We start from the raw sequence: 17,720 nt of genomic DNA, 5'->3' as shown, positions 1-17,720 counted from the left end.
AGCAGTGCTGTCCCCAGAGTACTGTGCTGTGCTCCTGGAGCTACCCGCATACAAAGGGGAATTTTAGCTGTAGGAGTCATTCCCACTGGGATGCAGAAGGTGCTGGGCTGGCGCTTGGCAAGCTCCATCCTTGGGAGCATCCTGGCTCATGTGCACTCTTTGGAAGTGCTCCTTGGGACTCTGCTCACCTGGTTTAACAGCTCTCACCGCATGCGAGTAGTAGTAGGTGCCAACTCTCTCTTGTCTCTCCTGTGTCCCTCTTCTCCACTGCTCTCCATCTCTGGCTCTAACTGGTGGGCAGCACTTTCCCCCCTCGTGTGGTTCAGTTCTGCTTTGTAGCCAGTGCTGCCCGTGCAGTCGTGTGCTCCACGCTCCCCTCCGTCTGTGTGTCCTGACAATGTGTCCAGTGTTTCCATCTGTCTTCTGTATTGCAGGTTTGGGACCAGCCCTTGGCCTTGTGGCTTTTCTGGGTCAGGATCATCACAAGTAACAAAATTTAGGGACTGTTTATCTGTATTTATCAGCAGAGCCCAGTGGGGTGTTGCAGGTGGTGGGGCAGCCTGTGATAACAGCAACATTGGGGCATGTTGGGTTGGGTACAAACTCAAGGAGGTCGATGTCTGTGCAGACACATCCGTTGTGTCTTGTGATGGTCACATGAAGACAACTCAGGCTGCCGTGTGTAGGCCCATTCCTGTGGGAATCAATAGCTCCTTCAGACAGCTCCTGCCCTCAGCTATGACTTTCCAAAAAAGCCTCTTTAATGTCCTGCTCAGTGGCCGAGAGCTGCTGGAGGATGAAAGAGAGATCGCATGCGACCTCGTGAAGCTGAGCATGTGATGGCTCACCAGCTGCACTGGCCTGAACTGCCTGTTTTGCCTATTTTTTTCTTGGCCATCAAGTCACACTGACTGTGTGTCCCAGGTGGTGAGTAGAGTTCCACTGGAAACCAATGCTCCTGACCCACATCTGGGGTATCCCAGAGCAGCAAACACCGAGAGCATCTGCAGCCAGAGCTGAAAGCCAAGGTGCACCAGTACATGAGGTGGCTGCTGCAGGTCCAGTTGATTCCAAGGTGCCTTTAAGGCTGAGGGTCTTCCTGATGACCAAAATTCAAGGGTTGCTCAGGTTTTTTGGCTGGTGAATAGCTGATGATTAACCTGCCTTGTGGTGAGACACATCTGAGTGGAAGGAGCAGCTCCTGGCTGTGTTCAGCACGTATCTACACCCCTTGTGTTTGGCACCTAAGCCTGGAGAGCTTTCCTGCAGCAGATAAATGGAAAGCCTTGGCCAGAGGAACCACACCAGAAATACCCTCTGAAAACATCCTCCTTTGGCAGAGGCTCTCAGAGAGAGGGGCCTGGATAACAAACTGCTCACTTTGCTCCACCCTCCACACTGAAGCCATGAATTGATAAACATCAGTCCAAGTATCTGTCACCACTTGATCCCAAGCACGGCTGAAGAGCCAGAAAGGAAAAGAAGATCTCTTGTCCTAAGCCATCCAAAGGGATCACTGAGCTTCAGGAAGCTCTTCTGTGCCACCGGGATGGGTCACTTGGCCACAGTTACCTCAGGGATGGGCAAAACACAGGTTGCTCTTTCAGAGGGAAAGTATTTGGTCCCCTCTTCATCCAGGAGTCAACTCCAGACCCCCAGTTATTGCCATTTGCCCTCCTGATGCTTTGTAGTGTTCCCCAGCTGGGGATTTTCTTGTGCAGAGGCTCATCTTGACATCTGAGAAGGTTTCCCATCCAAGCAAGGACCTTCTCCTTGGCAAAGTCCCTCAACCAGAAGGATCTCACACCAAAAATGCATTTTAGTCCTAATTTTCTAAAGCTGGAAATTCAAAAGGTTGAAATTACTCAAGAGCAAAACTGTATTGTGGGGGTAAATATTTTAATAGATAATTTTTAAAACAAGTAGTAAGTTTGGGCTGGATGGAGATCACTTTTATGGGGTTCGAGTTGATGTTTTTCCCAGTGTCCATCCCCAATTTATGTGTGAGCATCACCTAAATGTAGGACTGGCAGGAACAAAAATTCCTTTATTGGTTTAGGCAGTTTCTGACTTCCCAGTGATTATTTTGCCTTATGTGCTGCCATCTCCTGGCTCGCAGAAAGGTTAGTCCAAGGGGGGAAAATAGAACATTTAAGAGGAGTAAATATGGTAAATGTGACTCCCCTGCAGCCCATTTTTTATAAAATTCTATTTAAAATATTTTTAATAGAAGAAAAATGCCTTAAAGCACAGCGAGTTCAGCTGAAACAATGAGGTGGTGGGAAAACTACAGGAGCTATTTGACCATCATCTCCCAAATCCATCCATACAACCTGATTCCCTCCTTTCCTCATGCTGCAAGTCTCTCCTCCAGGAGTACAGTTCCGAAATCACAACTGCAATTGAAAAATAGAACAAAAATTGATGTATTTTTTAAATATGATGAGACTTTTTCTGGGCTACTTCATGGGATCCTGTTAGGTTGAATTATTGCAAATTCATTCCACCCTTAAAAAATGATCCAAGGGCATTTTAAGTGGTCACAAAAGTGAAGATATTTTCTATTACATATGAAAAAATTCATAATTTAAAGGGTTAATTTTGACGTGTCCTGGGCACAAAGACTTTGGTCTTCTTTTTCTGTAAAGTACTCAACAAGAGTTGGAAGCTCTGCTGGGACAAATCCAGCTGGTTGAAGGTTCCTTTGAGGCTGGGAACACCACAAATCACTTCATCATGGCTTAACATGACCCTTCTGGGATGGAGAGCTGGGATGTCCAGATCAAGATGATGGAGCAGTTGTGCAGGCTGAGCAATAACGACCCATGGCTTGGTGCAAACTGATTTTCATCACTGATTGCTCACGGAGAAAGAAGGTTGGACCTCGATGTAGAGTTGGAGCAAAGGAAACACCTGTTTTTTTTAGGACTCATCAAACTATTTCTTTAGTGGCAGCTGGTTCACCAGGAATGTAGGTTTTCACCTGTGGGCAAATAGAAATAAAGGTGTAACAGGTGAAATATCTAGTTTTTGATAGGGAAAGAAGTCATCCCAAGAACTGTCTTGTTTCTAAAGGCTTCATGCTTGGAATCGTTACAGACGGTGCAGCGATTCGCCTCTGGGGAAGGCCAGACCAAACTGCACAAAACCATGTCCCAGGGGGAGATCGGGAAGCTGGCGGCCGCCCAGAAGAGCCTCACTCCAGATGGGAGGTAGGAAACATGACTAGAGATGGCAAATAAGTCCATCCCGTGTCCTTCCTGCTTGCCATGACCTTGTCAAACCATCCGGGCTCCTCCGGAGCTCCACCTACCAAAGCCAGCCCGAATTACTCATCCCACCTTTTCCCCCATGACCATGGACGTGCCCAATTAAAAGGGGTGTCAGGCTCACATCACAATTAAGTTTCGGTGACATGGTCCAGATGTCCCATCCCAAACCACCCAGTTGCACACATGACACTGAAGTTTCTTGTCTTTGCTAAGGACAAGTAGCCAGGTTTCCCTGGTAGAAGTCATGTGGATTTAACTCCTCCTCAAACACCAGGAGGGTCCAGGAGATTGGGGTTGTTTTGGGTAGAAGGACATTTTCCTAGTTAAGGCAGTTCCTCTTTCCACAACTTATTTGCAGGCCCCAGCGAGCCAAGATGAGGTTCTGGGTGAAGGGAAAGCAGGGGGAAAAGAAGACCGCCCGGGAGAAGCTCGCTACCCAGTCAGAGCTGCTGGAGCTCTATGCAGAGCAGGAAGCCCCTGGCAGGGAGGTGTTTCCTGGCTTGCAACTTGGAGAAGGTAAGTGGGGGCAGAACACGGTGCCAGTGTTGGAAGGAGCAGGGAAACTGTGTTGGGAAATGGCCATGCTGGTTCACGTCTCAATTCATGGATGGCAAGTAGGTTAGAGGGTGGGATCCATAACAGATCTCGAGGAATTCCATGTCACTAATCCTCCTGCCCACCATCTGGACATGGACAGATGTTTCCTCTCTGGAGGGAGGAAATAACCAAAGGAGAAGTGACATTTAATCTTCCTGTGAGTACCACCCAGGGCTGTTCTCCTCCGCAGGCTTATTGCGATGCCCGTCTCCCTGGTTTAGTGGCACAATTATTTTTCATCTGCTCCTCAATCTCTTTCTTTCCCTGTTTTCATTTATCACCTGTAGAGTTGGGTCCGCACCACCTGACCCCCCCGCGGAGTCCGGAGCTGTCCGGGATCTACCGGCGGGAGTTTAAGGAGAACAAGGAACCCTCTCCCAAAGTGAAACGCAAGCGCAGCGTCAAGATCAGCAACGTGGCCCTGGAGCCTGTGCAGTGGCAGAACGACTCCCTGCAGATCATAACCAGCGCCGGCGACCTGAAGAGCATGGATGAGTTCCTCCTGAAAAAGGTAACTCCTGTCCCATACCAGCACAGAGCTCCAAGAGCAAACAGAGGCAAGAAAGTCCATATTATCCAGGGGGCAGCTGTAACAGTGCTAATAATTCATCTAAGGGTGCTTGGGAGATGTTTCTGGTTTGCACGCAGGAGAAACCACCTTGTAGTCGTGAGTAGCATCGTCTGCCCGTGGTGGAGCAGCTGCTCATTGGTGCTGCTTCGCCTCACACGGAGCTCTGCTGCAGCAAAAGGGATGTGGGTGCACAAACCCCTTTGTTTTCCCAGATGAATGAACTGGACAACGAGGACAGCAAGAAGGACACACTGGTGGATGTCGTGTTCAAGAAAGCACTGAAGGAATTCCGACAGAACATCTTCAGCTTTTACTCCTCAGCACTGGCGGTAAGTGACTGGATGGCGAGTGAGAACTTCCAGGAAAAACGGGGTGCTCTTGGTCCTCCTGGCGGTACAGATTGTTGCCAAGCCTTCCATTCCTGGTCTGCTTATCCTAAAGGATGGATGTGCTTCCTCTGTATTCAGTCCTGTGTAACTCTCCTTCCTTAGCCAGCTCTCAGGGTACGTTGAGTGTAGATTCCTGATCCTTGTTACAGCTTTGCTCCCAGTCAAAGGGGAAATGACAGAAAGTCAATAAACTCCAATTTGCCACCCAAAGTGCCTGGAAACTCTGTGTTCCCTTTGTGAGTGGTGGAGATGTCTGATCCTTTTTTCATTCTCTTAATCATACTTGGGCTTTCCTCAAGCAGCTGGAAGTCAGTGAGGCTGAAATAGTTGTCCAGAGCAGAAAAGGCTCCATAAAAATCTGGGCTGTATAAAAATCACTTTTTTTTTTTGCTTCTGTTTCCTTAAAAGATGGATGATGGGAAAAGCATCCGCTACAAGGACCTCTACGCCTTATTTGAGCAGATTCTGGAGAAGACCATGAGGCTTGAGCAGAGGGACTGGAGTGAGTCTCCAGTTAAAGTCTGGGTCAATACCTTCAAAGTCTTCCTGGATGAATATATGATGGAGTACAAACCCCTGGATTACACTGCAGGGAAGGTACTCAGCACTTTTCTTAAATCCCTTGAAGATTTGGAAACTGTCTTTCCATGGGGTTGCGCTCTCTGTAGGCACGTGGGAACCCCTGTTTTCTTTTCTGCCTTAAGCTGAGCTGGACAGTGTAAGCCAGCATTGAGTGATTCATTGGTTATGTGTCACTGGGCTCAGCAAAGCCCAGTTCACATCTGGGCTGAGCTGGGCCTTGGCAGTGCCAACATGTAGATGTTTTCTCCAGGGCAAAGTTCCAACCAGCAGTGGATGGTTGGAAAGGCAGCTCCTGGTACTTCTTTAGTTTGGGGGGTTTAGTTCAACCTTTGAGGGACAGTGAAAGGGATAAAGCTTCCCTGGTCTCCTGACCACTTCCCAAGTGACCACACATGTCACCATGGGTTGGGTTGCAGGAGAAGGGGAGGTGGGCAATGGCTGAGCTCAAGTTTAGGTGCAGTTTTCAGAGCAGTCAGAGCTTGCAGTATTTCACAGACTTGATCTCCTCCCTTTCTGCTCTGTATCATTGTAAGGACACCCACAGGATCTCAGGCTGGGCTTGGGAGATGGTGTTTATTGTACAAATATCCCATCTTCTGGCCCTTCTGCTCTGAGTCTTCTCCAGGCAGGTTTTCTTCAAAGCAGTCTGGGCATCGTGTTCTCCTTGGGTCTCTTACAGGAGAGCTTTAAGTCACTGCTGCTGGATACAGAGCTGGAGCAGCAGCTATGCTCGGCTCTGAGCTGAAGATGGGGACAGTTGTCCAGGAAAATTCCAAAAATGGGGTGATCCATACGAGAGTTTTCTGTAGTGACTCTCCTGGGGCTGCAGGTGCACTGGAGGGTGGGGCTTCAAGCACTGTTGGATATGAGCCCTCTGTCCTCTTTCCCTAGGGGAATTCCCCCTAAATACACTTAAATCTCTTTCTTGTACCAGGTGCCAAAAACGGAACGGAAAAAGAGAAGGAAAAAGGAAGCGGATGTGGTGAGTTGACCCCTCTGTGCCTGTGCATTAAAAAATTAATGTCCTTAGGGCCAGAATGACAAGACCTTCTCATGGCACATCCAGTGGTGAGATCTGAACATCAACCATGGAAGGATGTACTGGAAAGATGAATGAGGTGCATTTGGTTTGCTTGATCAAGGATGGATGTGGGTTGTTCCTCTGAAAACACATCCCACATCAGCCAAGACATAAATGTCATGTCAAGGATTATTACGGAAGAGCTGAGAGCGAAACAAAATGTTGCTCTGGGTTTCTGCATAAATTTATAGTGTGTTTTGCATCTCTAATATCATGAATGGATGACATTGCAGCTCCTGTTCTCCTAAAGGATATGATAGTGCTGGGAAGGATGCAGGGGCAGAGCCAAAAAAATGGGCCATAGATTCATAGAAGACCATCTTAACATGGAGAAGTTGACCAGCCACCCTCAGTCAAACACTTTCTAACCTGCTTCCATGAGGGTTCGGTTCCCACACAGGCTGGATGTTGGCTTGGGTTTTCTATGGGTTATTGGGCTGAAAAGGAATCAAAAATAGCAAATAAAAGCAAATACCAGCTCAAAGTTGGAGAGCTGACTGTGTCCATCTCCCCATTTTGCAGCAGACTGAGCATCCAGCTCCTTTTCTCACCACCCAACCTTTGTCCTCGCAGGTGGAAGAGCACAATGGTCACATTTTCAAGGCAACCCAGTACAGCATCCCCACATACTGTGAATATTGTTCCTCCTTGATCTGGATCATGGACAGGGCTTCTGTTTGTAAATGTAAGCACCCCTTCTTTGGTCCTTCTCATGTGCTTGTATCACAGGGATGAGTTTTGGGATTTACAATCCCTCTCTCAATTAATTTGGGGGTTTTTTTCCCATCTGAAGTGCTTTTGGGACAGTTCTAAAGGGTTTCTGAAGTCAACTAATGAGTCCATCCCAGCAGTCCTTAATTTTGTGCTTTGTGTTACACATCTTACCCCCATCATGACACCTTATATAAGTGTCACAGTCAGAAGGACGGGAGAGTCGGGTATGGAAATGGGTCCTTGGGATGCCTGTGGGGATCCTGACCATGGCAAACCCATTTGACTTCTCCTGTTTGACCTCCAGGCGCATGAATTTTTGGAGAGAGCAGGAAAATGGAGGAGAGACAACAGGAATGGTTGATCCACTGCTTTGGTTTTTTTAACCTTTCTGTGACTGGGCTGGCAGCATCAGCCTTAGGGTGGTTCAGGCCCAGTGCAGGAAAAACACAGATCAGGTGCAATTTCCAACCTCTTTGGGGGCATCCATGTCTAATACCTCAGAGTGACTCATGGATTATCTTCCAAGTGGATCTGTCAGGGAGGGATTTAATGTTTCAGGAACTTAAATATAGGGCCTTTCATTTTAAAGCTTCATTATTTTAGTTTGTGTGATCTAATATAGACTTGGCCCCTGGAAACTGCAAATTCAACATGCTTTTGACCTTCTAGTCCTGAGAAGAGCTATTTCATCCATGTGAATTCATATTTTTCCACTGATGCAACTTTTGGGATGATCAAATACCCCTCTTCTCCCTTGCAGTGTGTAAATATGCTTGTCACAAGAAGTGCTGTCTTAAAACCACGACCAAGTGCTCCAAAAAGGTAAAAGACTCTTTTCTTTCACTAAATACCTTCCAGATGGTGATCCCTAGTTTGTATAAAAATAGTTGGAGGCACAGAACTTGGATCTAATGGCGGCAATAACCCTCCTTTGAGCAGGAGCTCAGACCAGCGATCCCCGGAGGTCTCTCCAAGCAGTGTTTGGATGTATTTTGGGAATTACGCAGTGATGAGTCACTGTAGATCTACCCAGTCATGCAGGAGATGTTGCAGTGTTGTTCCCTGCCTTGGAACCACACCAAATAATAGGAATTTGCCTCATTTTATAGCTTTTAAGGATTTGGAAATGGAGGGTTATTCTTGGAAACATGGGTTGTCCTTCACCCTGCTGGTCCCTGCTCAGGTCATGGCACGGTCCCCTGGCCTGAGCCAGGAAGGGGAGTGGAGGATGTTCAGTCACTCCCTGTCCCCCTTAGAGGGAATTAAATATTGTTTCCCAGATTCAAGGGTATGGAGAACAGGGAATGAACGCAGCAGGTTGTCCTGGCTAATGATGAATCATCAAGATTTGGTGGATTTTCTTTTCAATCACTTATTTTCTGCCAAAAAGGAGGACAACAGAGGCAGGAGAATAATGTGTACAAGGCTTTGTCAGCTCCCTGGGAGACTTCTTGGAGGAGAACAACCTCCATAATACAGAGCCCCCAGAAAGCTGCAGGAGTACATTTTTCCCAAGAAATAATCTGAATATATACATTGAAGATATATATGTATATGAATATATTTGTATTTTGAATACATAGAGTATTTTTGCTACACTGTTTCCCTTTCTGGAGTATTTCTGCAAGAACTGGGAACACCTCTGATGAGTTTCTGCTCTAAAATCTGGGAATTTCAGTGAGAATTTTTTTCAGAGGAGCCCAGAGATTCTTCATCCTTCTTGTTTCTTGGGGTTTCTCTGCACAAGAAAGTTTTTGTGCTGCACCCATGGAAGAGAGTTCACCATGTCTCCAACTTGGGTACTGGAAGTTCTTCTCTAGGAAGGTTCCAGCTTCTCTGTGCTTGGTGGAATATGTTTTTAGGGTTGTTTTCAACAATGGGGAGCCCCAAACCATCAATTATAAGAAAGAATGAAACACTATGGGGACCTTCCACACATCTTCTCATGAGGCTGACAGGATGGCTGAAAGGATAGCATCAAGTGGGAAAAATAAAAATGCAGGAGGGATTGTCAGGGGAGCTGGGACCTGGGTCATGGGCACCACCATTTTGCCAATGACTGGCTTGCACCTCACCTTCCCTTTGTTAGGGCTGAGAATTTGTGTCAATATTGTATTGGGTCTTCTGACTTTTCCCATCCAGAATCTCCCATGCAGGAGGACTTTATTCACATTTGAATTTGCCAGGTATCAACTCTCCAGTGAGTGTTTGCAGCCAGCAGAAAGAGTCCTTCCTGACAGATGGAGATGGGTTCTTTTGGCTCCTATTTTGGCATCTTGTTTGTTCACAGATATTTTACAATTGTCAATGCTGTGAGTTGATCTGAGAAGCCAAGATTCAGATTTACCTGTTCTGCTTCATGCATCATCTTTGAGGGGTGAAATCATCCCTGGAGATGGTGCCAGAGGGGCAGGAGGTGGAGGAGGACCATGCCCAGCTGTGTTGGCTCTGCCAGCCCGAGGATATAACCACAGTGGGCTGGTTAAAGAAAGAAAACCCAAACGTTTTTGACTTCAGGTGCATGTCCAGAGACCAGTTTAGCGCTGCAAGACCTGCGTCCTGTCCTGTCCTCCAGCACACAGGTTGCCTGGATCAGCTGAAGGAGTCTGGACAGCAGCTGGATCCAAGCACTGCACCAATCCTAGAATGATTTAACCCCTTTTTGTCCTTTCCCTGTGCAGTACGACCCCGAGCTCTCTCCCCGGCAGTTCGGGGTGGAGCTCTCCCGCCTGACCAGCGAGGAGCGGGCGGTGCCGCTGCTGGTGGAGAAGCTCATCAACTACATCGAGATGCACGGGCTGTACACAGAGGGCATCTACAGGAAGTCAGGCTCCACCAACAAGATCAAGGAGCTGCGGCAAGGCCTCGATACAGGTAAAAGGGGGGGGAAGAACCTCATGGGGAGGAAAGTCTCTGCAGCAGCAAGGTTGGATGGAAGGAAGGACTGCAGGCTATGCAAGGGATGCTTTCACATCACCAACCAAAACTCAAGTCACCAACTCGTGCTTTTTTGGGTGCAATCTATGAAAAAAGTCATTCTAGTTGAGGGAAAATTCTGCCTTACTTACACCATAGCTATCAATGCCAGCCAGGAAAGAAATCCTGGTCCCACCTGACATTATTCATCCTGGAAAATGCATTTCTCTCCAATTTCACCACATGGAGCTGAAATGAGGTGCTCTATTTCTTGCTGTTAAACACAATGTGGTTTTGGGGTGGTACGTGCGCACTTTCTATCGTGGAGTAGCTTATCATGGAATGATTTGGGTAGGAAGGTCACCTTGTCCAACCCCTTGGCTTCACTAATGATTCATATTAATCGTTGCCTCTTGGTTTGTGACTTTTCCCTCCATCTGCTGCCAAACCCAGACATTGATAATGTGAATTTAGACGACTACAACATCCATGTCATCGCCAGCGTGTTCAAGCAGTGGCTCCGAGACCTGCCCAACCCTCTCATGACCTTCGAGCTCTATGAGGAGTTTCTGCGGGCGATGGGTGAGGAACCTCCTTCACCACCCCCTTCCCCTGGAGGGGGGGACACTTTCAGTGTCCAACTTTTTATTTACTCATTGAGCCCAAACCATCTGGTTTTAACAAATTGTATTTACCTGGTTTCAAAGTCTGATTTTTGGTTATTTGGTCTCAATTTTGGTCTCAACTCTGGTGGCTTTCACATCAAATCACATTTCAGCAGATTTCAGCCCCAAAAGTTCTGTCTTTTGAGTAGTAAAATTAAATAAGCATTAAGAAGTATCATTCTAAATAAGAGGAGGAAGTAGAAGCTGCCCCTAAATGGTGGTGCTTTCTCCACAGGCCTCCAGGAGAGGAAGGAGACAGTGCGGGGGGTGTACTCAGTCATCGACCAGCTCTCCCGCACCCACCTCAGCACCTTGGAGCGTCTCATCTTCCACCTGGTGAGGTATGTTGGGCCTAGACAGCTTTAGGCAAGGAGAGGGAATAGATGAGGCCAAAAGCAGGTGGGCAGGAGACAGAGAGGAGCTTTCAGGTCCGTCATGTCTGCCAGGAGGTGGCCCAGGAGCAGTTTTTCCAAGTGATGGCTGTCTGTTGATGAGCTCATGGTTCCTACAGGTCCCTGGTGTCTCCCACCACTGTAGGCCTTTCATCACAAGTTTTTGGGTTGTTTGCGGGCCTTGGAACCACCTGAGACATCTTGAGGTTTGGCTTTCTCCATCAAGCAGAGCAAAGCAAGACTGCACCGTAGAAATGTCATCTCTGTTCATCCATGACCATGTGGAAGAGGTGCTGTGGAGGTGCCTTCATCTCTGACTTCTCTCTTAATCCCTGTTTTTTTTAGGATTGCCCTCCAAGAAGAGACCAACCGCATGTCAGCCAATGCCTTGGCCATTGTCTTTGCTCCCTGTATCCTGCGCTGCCCTGACACGACCGACCCACTGCAGAGTGTCCAGGACATCAGCAAAACCACCACGTAAGAACGCGGTGCTGGACGACCCACCACTCACAGCTTGGTAGCCCTTAGGGTGGTCAAATGCCTCAAAAAATGACAGCTTTAGCGTGGAAATTATAAATACCTAGAAAATGCATCTTCACAAAGATATTTCATATCCTCTCAATCCCCAAGAGGTGGTTAAATGGGGATTTTTAAGTGATGAAGGATCCCCAAGAGCAGGTCAAGTTCTGCTCTCCTGCCTGGCCCATCTCAGCAGGAAAAGGTGGAGCTTGTGCTGATGTGGTTTTATAGGTAATTTTTTGGCAAACAGGTCTTGGTTCTGACTTAATTTTGACTTTTTTATCGGAGGGGGTGAGTTGTTTGATCTGCAGCAATATTAATATTAATAAACTTATCTATTTGTGGCGTTTGCCATAATCGCAAAGGTTTTACAGAGAAAAAGCAAAGCACTTGCCCAAATTCAGTTTGGCTCATACTAAATAGATTTAAAAATAGATACTGGAGTCAATTATAATAATGTAAACCCTCCAGTAAAGGGCTGAGCTTCTGAAAGGGGTGGTTTTACCTTCAGGAAGTATTAAAATTGTTGAAGACCAGAATGTGCTTGGAGACTCAGCTGGCAGGAGCACTTGGCCTTCAACAAGATTTTGTTGTAGCTTCTCCCTTAGGCTTTAGCTCCAGCACATCCTCTCATTTTATTATGAGGAAAGGATCATTTTTTTCCCCAAACACCCTCCAGACAGCATTAAAGTTGGCTCAGCTGAACAGCATCACTGCTGCAGCATCACGGCATGTAAGCAAGCTGTCTTCTCCAGGTGTATATTCCCTTGGTCCCTCTTCCAAGGGGGGAAATTTCTCTGGTGGGATCCCTGGTGATTTTTAATTTCTGTAGTCTATGTTCCTCAATCCATCTGTAGCTGGTTATCAGTCTTTATAGGGGAATTTCCACTGCCCTCTGGCTTCCAGCTGGAGATTTCTCCCTCTGCTTTTCTATGACGGCAGATCTTCAATAATCCTTTCCTTGTAATAAAATGAGAGGATGTGCTGGAGCCAAAGTCTAAGGGAGAAGCTACAAAGAAATCCTGTCGAAGGACAAGACAAGACAGCTCAGATCACATCACTTCCTCCTCCCATTTTGTCTTCTTTTGGGTGTTTTCCCCCCTTAGTTGTGTAGAATTGATCGTCATCGAGCAGATGAACAAATACAAGGCTCGTCTCAAGGACATCAACAGCCTGGAGTTCGCAGAGAACAAGGCCAAGAGCCGCCTCTCCTTGATCCGCAGATCCATGGTGAGATGCCAGAGCCCTCTCTGTCCCCTCCTGTCCTCTCCTTGCCCCTGAAGCCACTCTGCCTTATCTTCTCCTGCTTATCCCAGCCTCCCAAACCCCTCGCAACCTCCCACACCATCTCCCCCAGGACAGGGACCCTCAGCCCCGTGGTGGCTCCTCACCTTTGCAGGGAGTCATACCAAAGCACGAAGAGGTGGGAGCAGTCCATGGAGACGGGGTCGCTCCAGCTCAGATGTTCCTGATCAGCGTTTCCACCTTCATTTGAGCTTGTTTGGTCCTGAGTTGAGTCAAGCCTTTCATCCACTGGCTCGATGTGGCCCCATGGGAGACTTGGACCATCATTTTTCATGCTTAGTCGCATTATCTGAACCCAAAAGGAGCTTCCCAAAGGCTGCCCCTGCTCCTGCACTGCCTTTTTGGGAGCCTCGAACCCATCTCATTGAGCTTCCATGCTTCCCGGGGGGCCTGCAGATGCACGCTGAGCTTGGCTAGTTGGGCTGTGGGAGAGGGACGGAGTCGGCGCAGCGCTGCCGCCCCACGCTTGGGCTGAGCATCGAGCAGCCCCTCTGCTTGGGCCTGCCCACTGTGATCCTCAGGGACACTTTGCTTCTGCTGTCTGGGGATGGAATCCAAGCAGGGCCTGCCCAAGGTTGTGGAGCTGGTGCTGCAGAGCCGCCCCGCTCGCCCCAGTGGACAAAAGAAAAAAAACCTGAAAAAGGAGCAAAGCGGGTTTTTGGAAGGGGCGACGGCATGTGCACTCTAACCTTCTGCTTTCCTTTTCATCTCCTCTCGAATGCAGAAGCCCGTACTAATTGCAGTTAGATTTATGAGCATAACCCGCAGTTCAATCCCGGTATGTATGACTGCAGCGCGCCCGCGTCCCTCCGTGTGTGTCACCGCCGCTCATTCCAGCTCTGTCCCACTGGCCATTGTCCGTGACGTTGCCGCCCGGGCCCCGGGCGGGTGCTGCTCCTCAGGGCCTCTGTTCCTCCTGCAGGTGTCCCGGGCGCAGGAGTTGGGGACAGCCACGCTCGGCCATCCCTGCACGCAGCTCCTCGGAAAAACACTTCCCACCCCTCTTCCCTTCCTCCTTGCTTTATTTTCTATTTTATTTTCTTTTTCCATCCTGTGCTTCCCTCTTTTTTACTTTGCTTGATTCATCCCTTCCCTTCCTACCCGTATTTCTCCTCGCTCAGGATGCTTTTCAGCATCACGTTGCTTTCACAGTGCTGCTGTTTCTGGAGATGGGGGACAAAACCCCCAGCTCAGATGTCTCAGAGAGCACGAGGCATCCAAAGGTCTCCTCCACCTGCTTGGAGGAGGAGCACCACCACCTTGAACACAAGGTCAGGAAGCCCAGGTTTGAATTGAGAGTGGTCCAGCAACTCCTGTATTCCCCAACTCCATCTCAGTTTGAGTTCCTAGTGAGACCACAATGGGTGAGAAGAGTGCCTGCAGGATTTTGGGAATGCTGGTGGAGCTGTTTCCCTCCCTACCAGGCTCAGCCCCCCCATCCTTCATCATCCACAAGGGTCAGGAGACAGAGAAGAGCAAAACTCGAGCACTGCTCCCCTAATGCTGAGCATGGCATTTTGCAGGGGCTTAAGTCCATGAGCCAGTGGGATCTTTGGGATCTCAGGAGTTTTGGCTAATAGGATTCAGGGAGCTGTGCCTCAGCTCAGGAGCCCACGTGACAGGTGTCGTCAGAGGAACACCGGGACGTGGGAGAGGCTTTGCTGACGGTGAAGAATCTCTGAGATGTGGCATCAAAAGATGAAAGGGGTAAAATGGAAAGGAAAAAAGGGAGGCTCCTTTATCCTGAAAACCTGCTCTGGGCACGTGGGTTATCAGGAAGAGTTGAGCATGCTGCAAATGCAGGGGAGGAAAGTTGTCTTGCAACGAGCCCAAGGAGGTGCAGGTTCACGCTGGGTGATGGTTGTCAGGGGAGGGCAGGAAGTCATGGACATCTCCAAGGTCCTGGTCACTTCAGGATCTGGAATTTAGAATATGAGGTGTCTGGTATGATAACAGTTAAAACTGTTTAGTATCTGTTGTGTCCCTCATCTCCAAAAATCCACCTTTTTCTTCTGCTCTTTGGAGCAGATCTGTAGAGCTGGTCCTCAGAAGATTAAAACAGCTGCATGTATAATATCCCTCCATATGTACCACCCCCATTTGAGTCCTTATTTTAATATTAAAACAATCAGGTGGTTCTTCAGATCTTCATTAAATATCCCCAGCCCAAAAATCTGGATTTATTGCCTTATAACAGACCGCTAGAGACAGTCCTGGTTTCTGGATCTCCTGTACATGAGATCAGAGCATGGACAACATGATTCTGAGTTTCTCTTTGCTGAAGGGGTCAGTGGAGACCCTTGTGATGCTCAGGAAATACCGAGGGTGGATGAGGGAAGGATATGAGACTTGATCTAAGGATAAAGCAGGAGCCAGGTGCCCTGAAATCAAAGCCTTGGTGATGATGCTCCCACCCAAAACCAACGCAACCACTATCAACCTTCCCCTCGCACGGTCTGTGGGCTTTGTGGGAACCCACCCTGCCACCAGACTTTTTGCTCAGAAGTCCAAGTTGCACTTGGTCTGTCTGTCATCCTCACCACCACCATCTCTCACCACCTCCATCCTCAACCCCTCCAACATGTTGAGTCCTGATACCTCTCCCAGGCTGAAGAGAGGTTTTGGAGGGTCTGGGGTGTGTCCACCGGCGGCACACTGAGGACTGATGGCCAGGGCTGTCTTCTTTGCTCCTTGAGAGAGCAGTGTGGTTGGCACCTGAGTGTTTGCCAGATCACCTTGGCTGGTGGTGGTGACACTAGTGTCTCTCTTCAGGGCAAAGGACGTGTGCGGCGCGGCGCCTACCCCAGCCCAGCATCTCCTGTCACCGGGCGCTTGCCCTCGGTGACGGACGTCCCCGAGGAGACCATGAGCAGCGAGGAGGCCATGGAGATGGAGGTGACAGAGCAGCAGCAAGTGGCCATGCAGCAGGAGGAGAAGGTGCTGACCGAGCAGATTGAGAACCTGCAGAAGGAAAAGTGAGTCTGGCCAAGGGTTCAAGCCACGTCCCCAGCCTATGGGTGTTGCTTGGCATCATGGCTGGAGGGCTCCAGCCCTCCATGATCTCTTGCCCTGCACCCCTTTTTTCTCCTCCCCACCTTTTTGCTCCCATTGGGTCAGTGGGACTGGGTTGGTTTTGGCAGGGAGGAGCTGACGTTCGAGATGCTGGCACTGGAGCCCCGCGCCTCTGACGACGAAACCCTCGAGTCCGAAGCCTCCATCGGCACCGCCGACAGCTCCGAAAATCTGAACTTTGACTCCGAAGGAGCCATCTCCGATCGCTCGGGTAAATCCAGGTGTCCTTGGGTTTATCATGGAATGGTTTGGGTTGGAAGGGACCATCAGAGGTCATCTTGTTTCACCCCTCTGCCATGGACAGGGACATCTTCCGTCCATTCAGGTTTCTTAGATTTTTCTGTCACTTTGGGAAAGGTTATTTGGGGATTTTTAGTTCATTTAAAGCTCACAGTTTAAATGGGCACAGAGAGGAGGGTTAAGGGTTAAACCACGTGGCCCTGAGGAGATGGGTGATGGCAGCCACAGTTTGGTGGGGAGGGGACCACTCCTCCAGTGCTGGTAATGCTGCCTCCAGTGAGATGCTGGGAACGTTGCCCTGGCTTCATGGCACGTGTCCCCAGCGAACAGCACCAAGATGCTGGGTAGTCTCAAGGTGTTAATCCTCCCATGGTCCTTCTGCCCCTCCAGAGAGAAGTGTAGCACTTATCTCCCTGCGCCCCACCAAGGCCGAGGGGCCGAGCCGGCTGCGAAGGCACCCCAGGATGCGGCTGGACCCCGTGGACCCGGCCGACGCCTCCATCTCCTCCTCCTCCTCGTCCCAGTCGTCCACCTCCTGCCTGCCCCACCTGCCCCGGAAGCGCTTCCAGATGTACTCCAAATCGCCTTTCTACCGAGCAGGGGGACATGGAGAGCCCCCTGAGAGCCGGGCGAGCCCCGAGGGCTCGGCGGGACCCCTCCGTTACCCCGAGGACCGGCCCCAGTTCACCACCCGCGGGACGTTCAACCCGGAGAAAGGCAAACAGAAACTGAAGAGCGTGAAAACTTCCCCCCCCAAAACCAAAGAGCCCCCAGATGGGGGGACGACGGGGGGACGCAAGAGGAATCCCGAGGCCGATTGTGCCGCCGCCCAACCCCTCGTCCTCCTGGGGAGCAACGAGTTCATGGTCTGAGATGCTTCACCCAGGGCCGCGTCACGTGCCAGGGCTTCCTCCCCATCGGCAGCACTCCCACAGCTTCCTCGTTGACGCCAGGAGGATGAATTCTTAAGTAAAAAGGCCCGGGGGGGGATGGTTTAACAGTGGCCTTAATGGTTTGGGGAGTTGAGACCTTTGGGTGCGGGGGGTGGACGGGGATGGAGGGGCACCGGCCGGCTCCTACGCCCTTCCCCTCGGAGCACCCACAGCTCGGAGCATCGCGCTGCCAAACCCTCGTGCCGAGTCACCTGTTGGTAGGAGAAAACCAAGCCTAAAAATCCCATGGGAAGGAGAAAGCCAAGCCTAAAAATCCCATGGGAAGGAGAAAACCAAGCCTAAATATCCCACGGGATCATCCTGAGCCAGCGCTGGCTCCGCTGCAGCCAAGCCCTCCGTGCTTTCACCACCTCATCCACGCCAACGCCGAGCGCATGGAAAAGCGTTAAAATCTGCCAAAAATCACCGTTTTCCTTCGGGTTTTGATTTTTTAACGTGACCTAACCACCTTT

The 17,720-nt window shown here is 49.5% G+C and overlaps 1 protein-coding gene across 4 annotated transcripts in view; it reads left to right on the top strand.

Moving 5' to 3' along the window:
• Nucleotides 1–17,348, top strand: part of MYO9A (myosin IXA) — a 134,980-nt gene extending 117,632 nt beyond the window's left edge. For 2 of the 4 annotated variants that reach the window (XM_025894844.2, XM_025894842.2), the window contains 17 exons: nt 3,100–3,212; nt 3,631–3,788; nt 4,157–4,380; nt 4,653–4,769; nt 5,238–5,426; nt 6,346–6,393; nt 7,066–7,177; nt 7,967–8,028; nt 9,888–10,080; nt 10,576–10,704; nt 11,023–11,128; nt 11,525–11,656; nt 12,805–12,928; nt 13,728–13,781; nt 15,776–15,978; nt 16,144–16,286; nt 16,706–17,187. In XM_025894844.2, the coding sequence (XP_025750629.1) occupies nt 3,100–3,212; nt 3,631–3,788; nt 4,157–4,380; nt 4,653–4,769; nt 5,238–5,426; nt 6,346–6,393; nt 7,066–7,177; nt 7,967–8,028; nt 9,888–10,080; nt 10,576–10,704; nt 11,023–11,128; nt 11,525–11,656; nt 12,805–12,928; nt 13,728–13,781; nt 15,776–15,978; nt 16,144–16,286; nt 16,706–17,187 (2,589 nt within the window). Of the gene's footprint in view, nt 1–3,099; nt 3,213–3,630; nt 3,789–4,156; nt 4,381–4,652; nt 4,770–5,237; nt 5,427–6,345; nt 6,394–7,065; nt 7,178–7,966; nt 8,029–9,887; nt 10,081–10,575; nt 10,705–11,022; nt 11,129–11,524; nt 11,657–12,804; nt 12,929–13,727; nt 13,782–15,775; nt 15,979–16,143; nt 16,287–16,705 lie in introns of all 4 variants that reach the window. The other 2 variants (XM_025894841.2, XM_025894843.2) reach the window with 2 other exon arrangements.
• Nucleotides 17,349–17,720: the final 372 nt, after the last annotated feature.

The sequence above is a fragment of the Manacus vitellinus genome, unplaced genomic scaffold (genome assembly GCF_001715985.3).
Source record: "Manacus vitellinus isolate BGI_N305 unplaced genomic scaffold, ASM171598v3 scaffold_16_pilon, whole genome shotgun sequence".
In the NCBI taxonomy this organism is placed as follows: domain Eukaryota; kingdom Metazoa; phylum Chordata; class Aves; order Passeriformes; family Pipridae; genus Manacus; species Manacus vitellinus.
The sequence above is the reverse complement of the archived record's forward strand: the minus strand, read 5'-3'. Positions and strand labels throughout refer to the sequence as shown.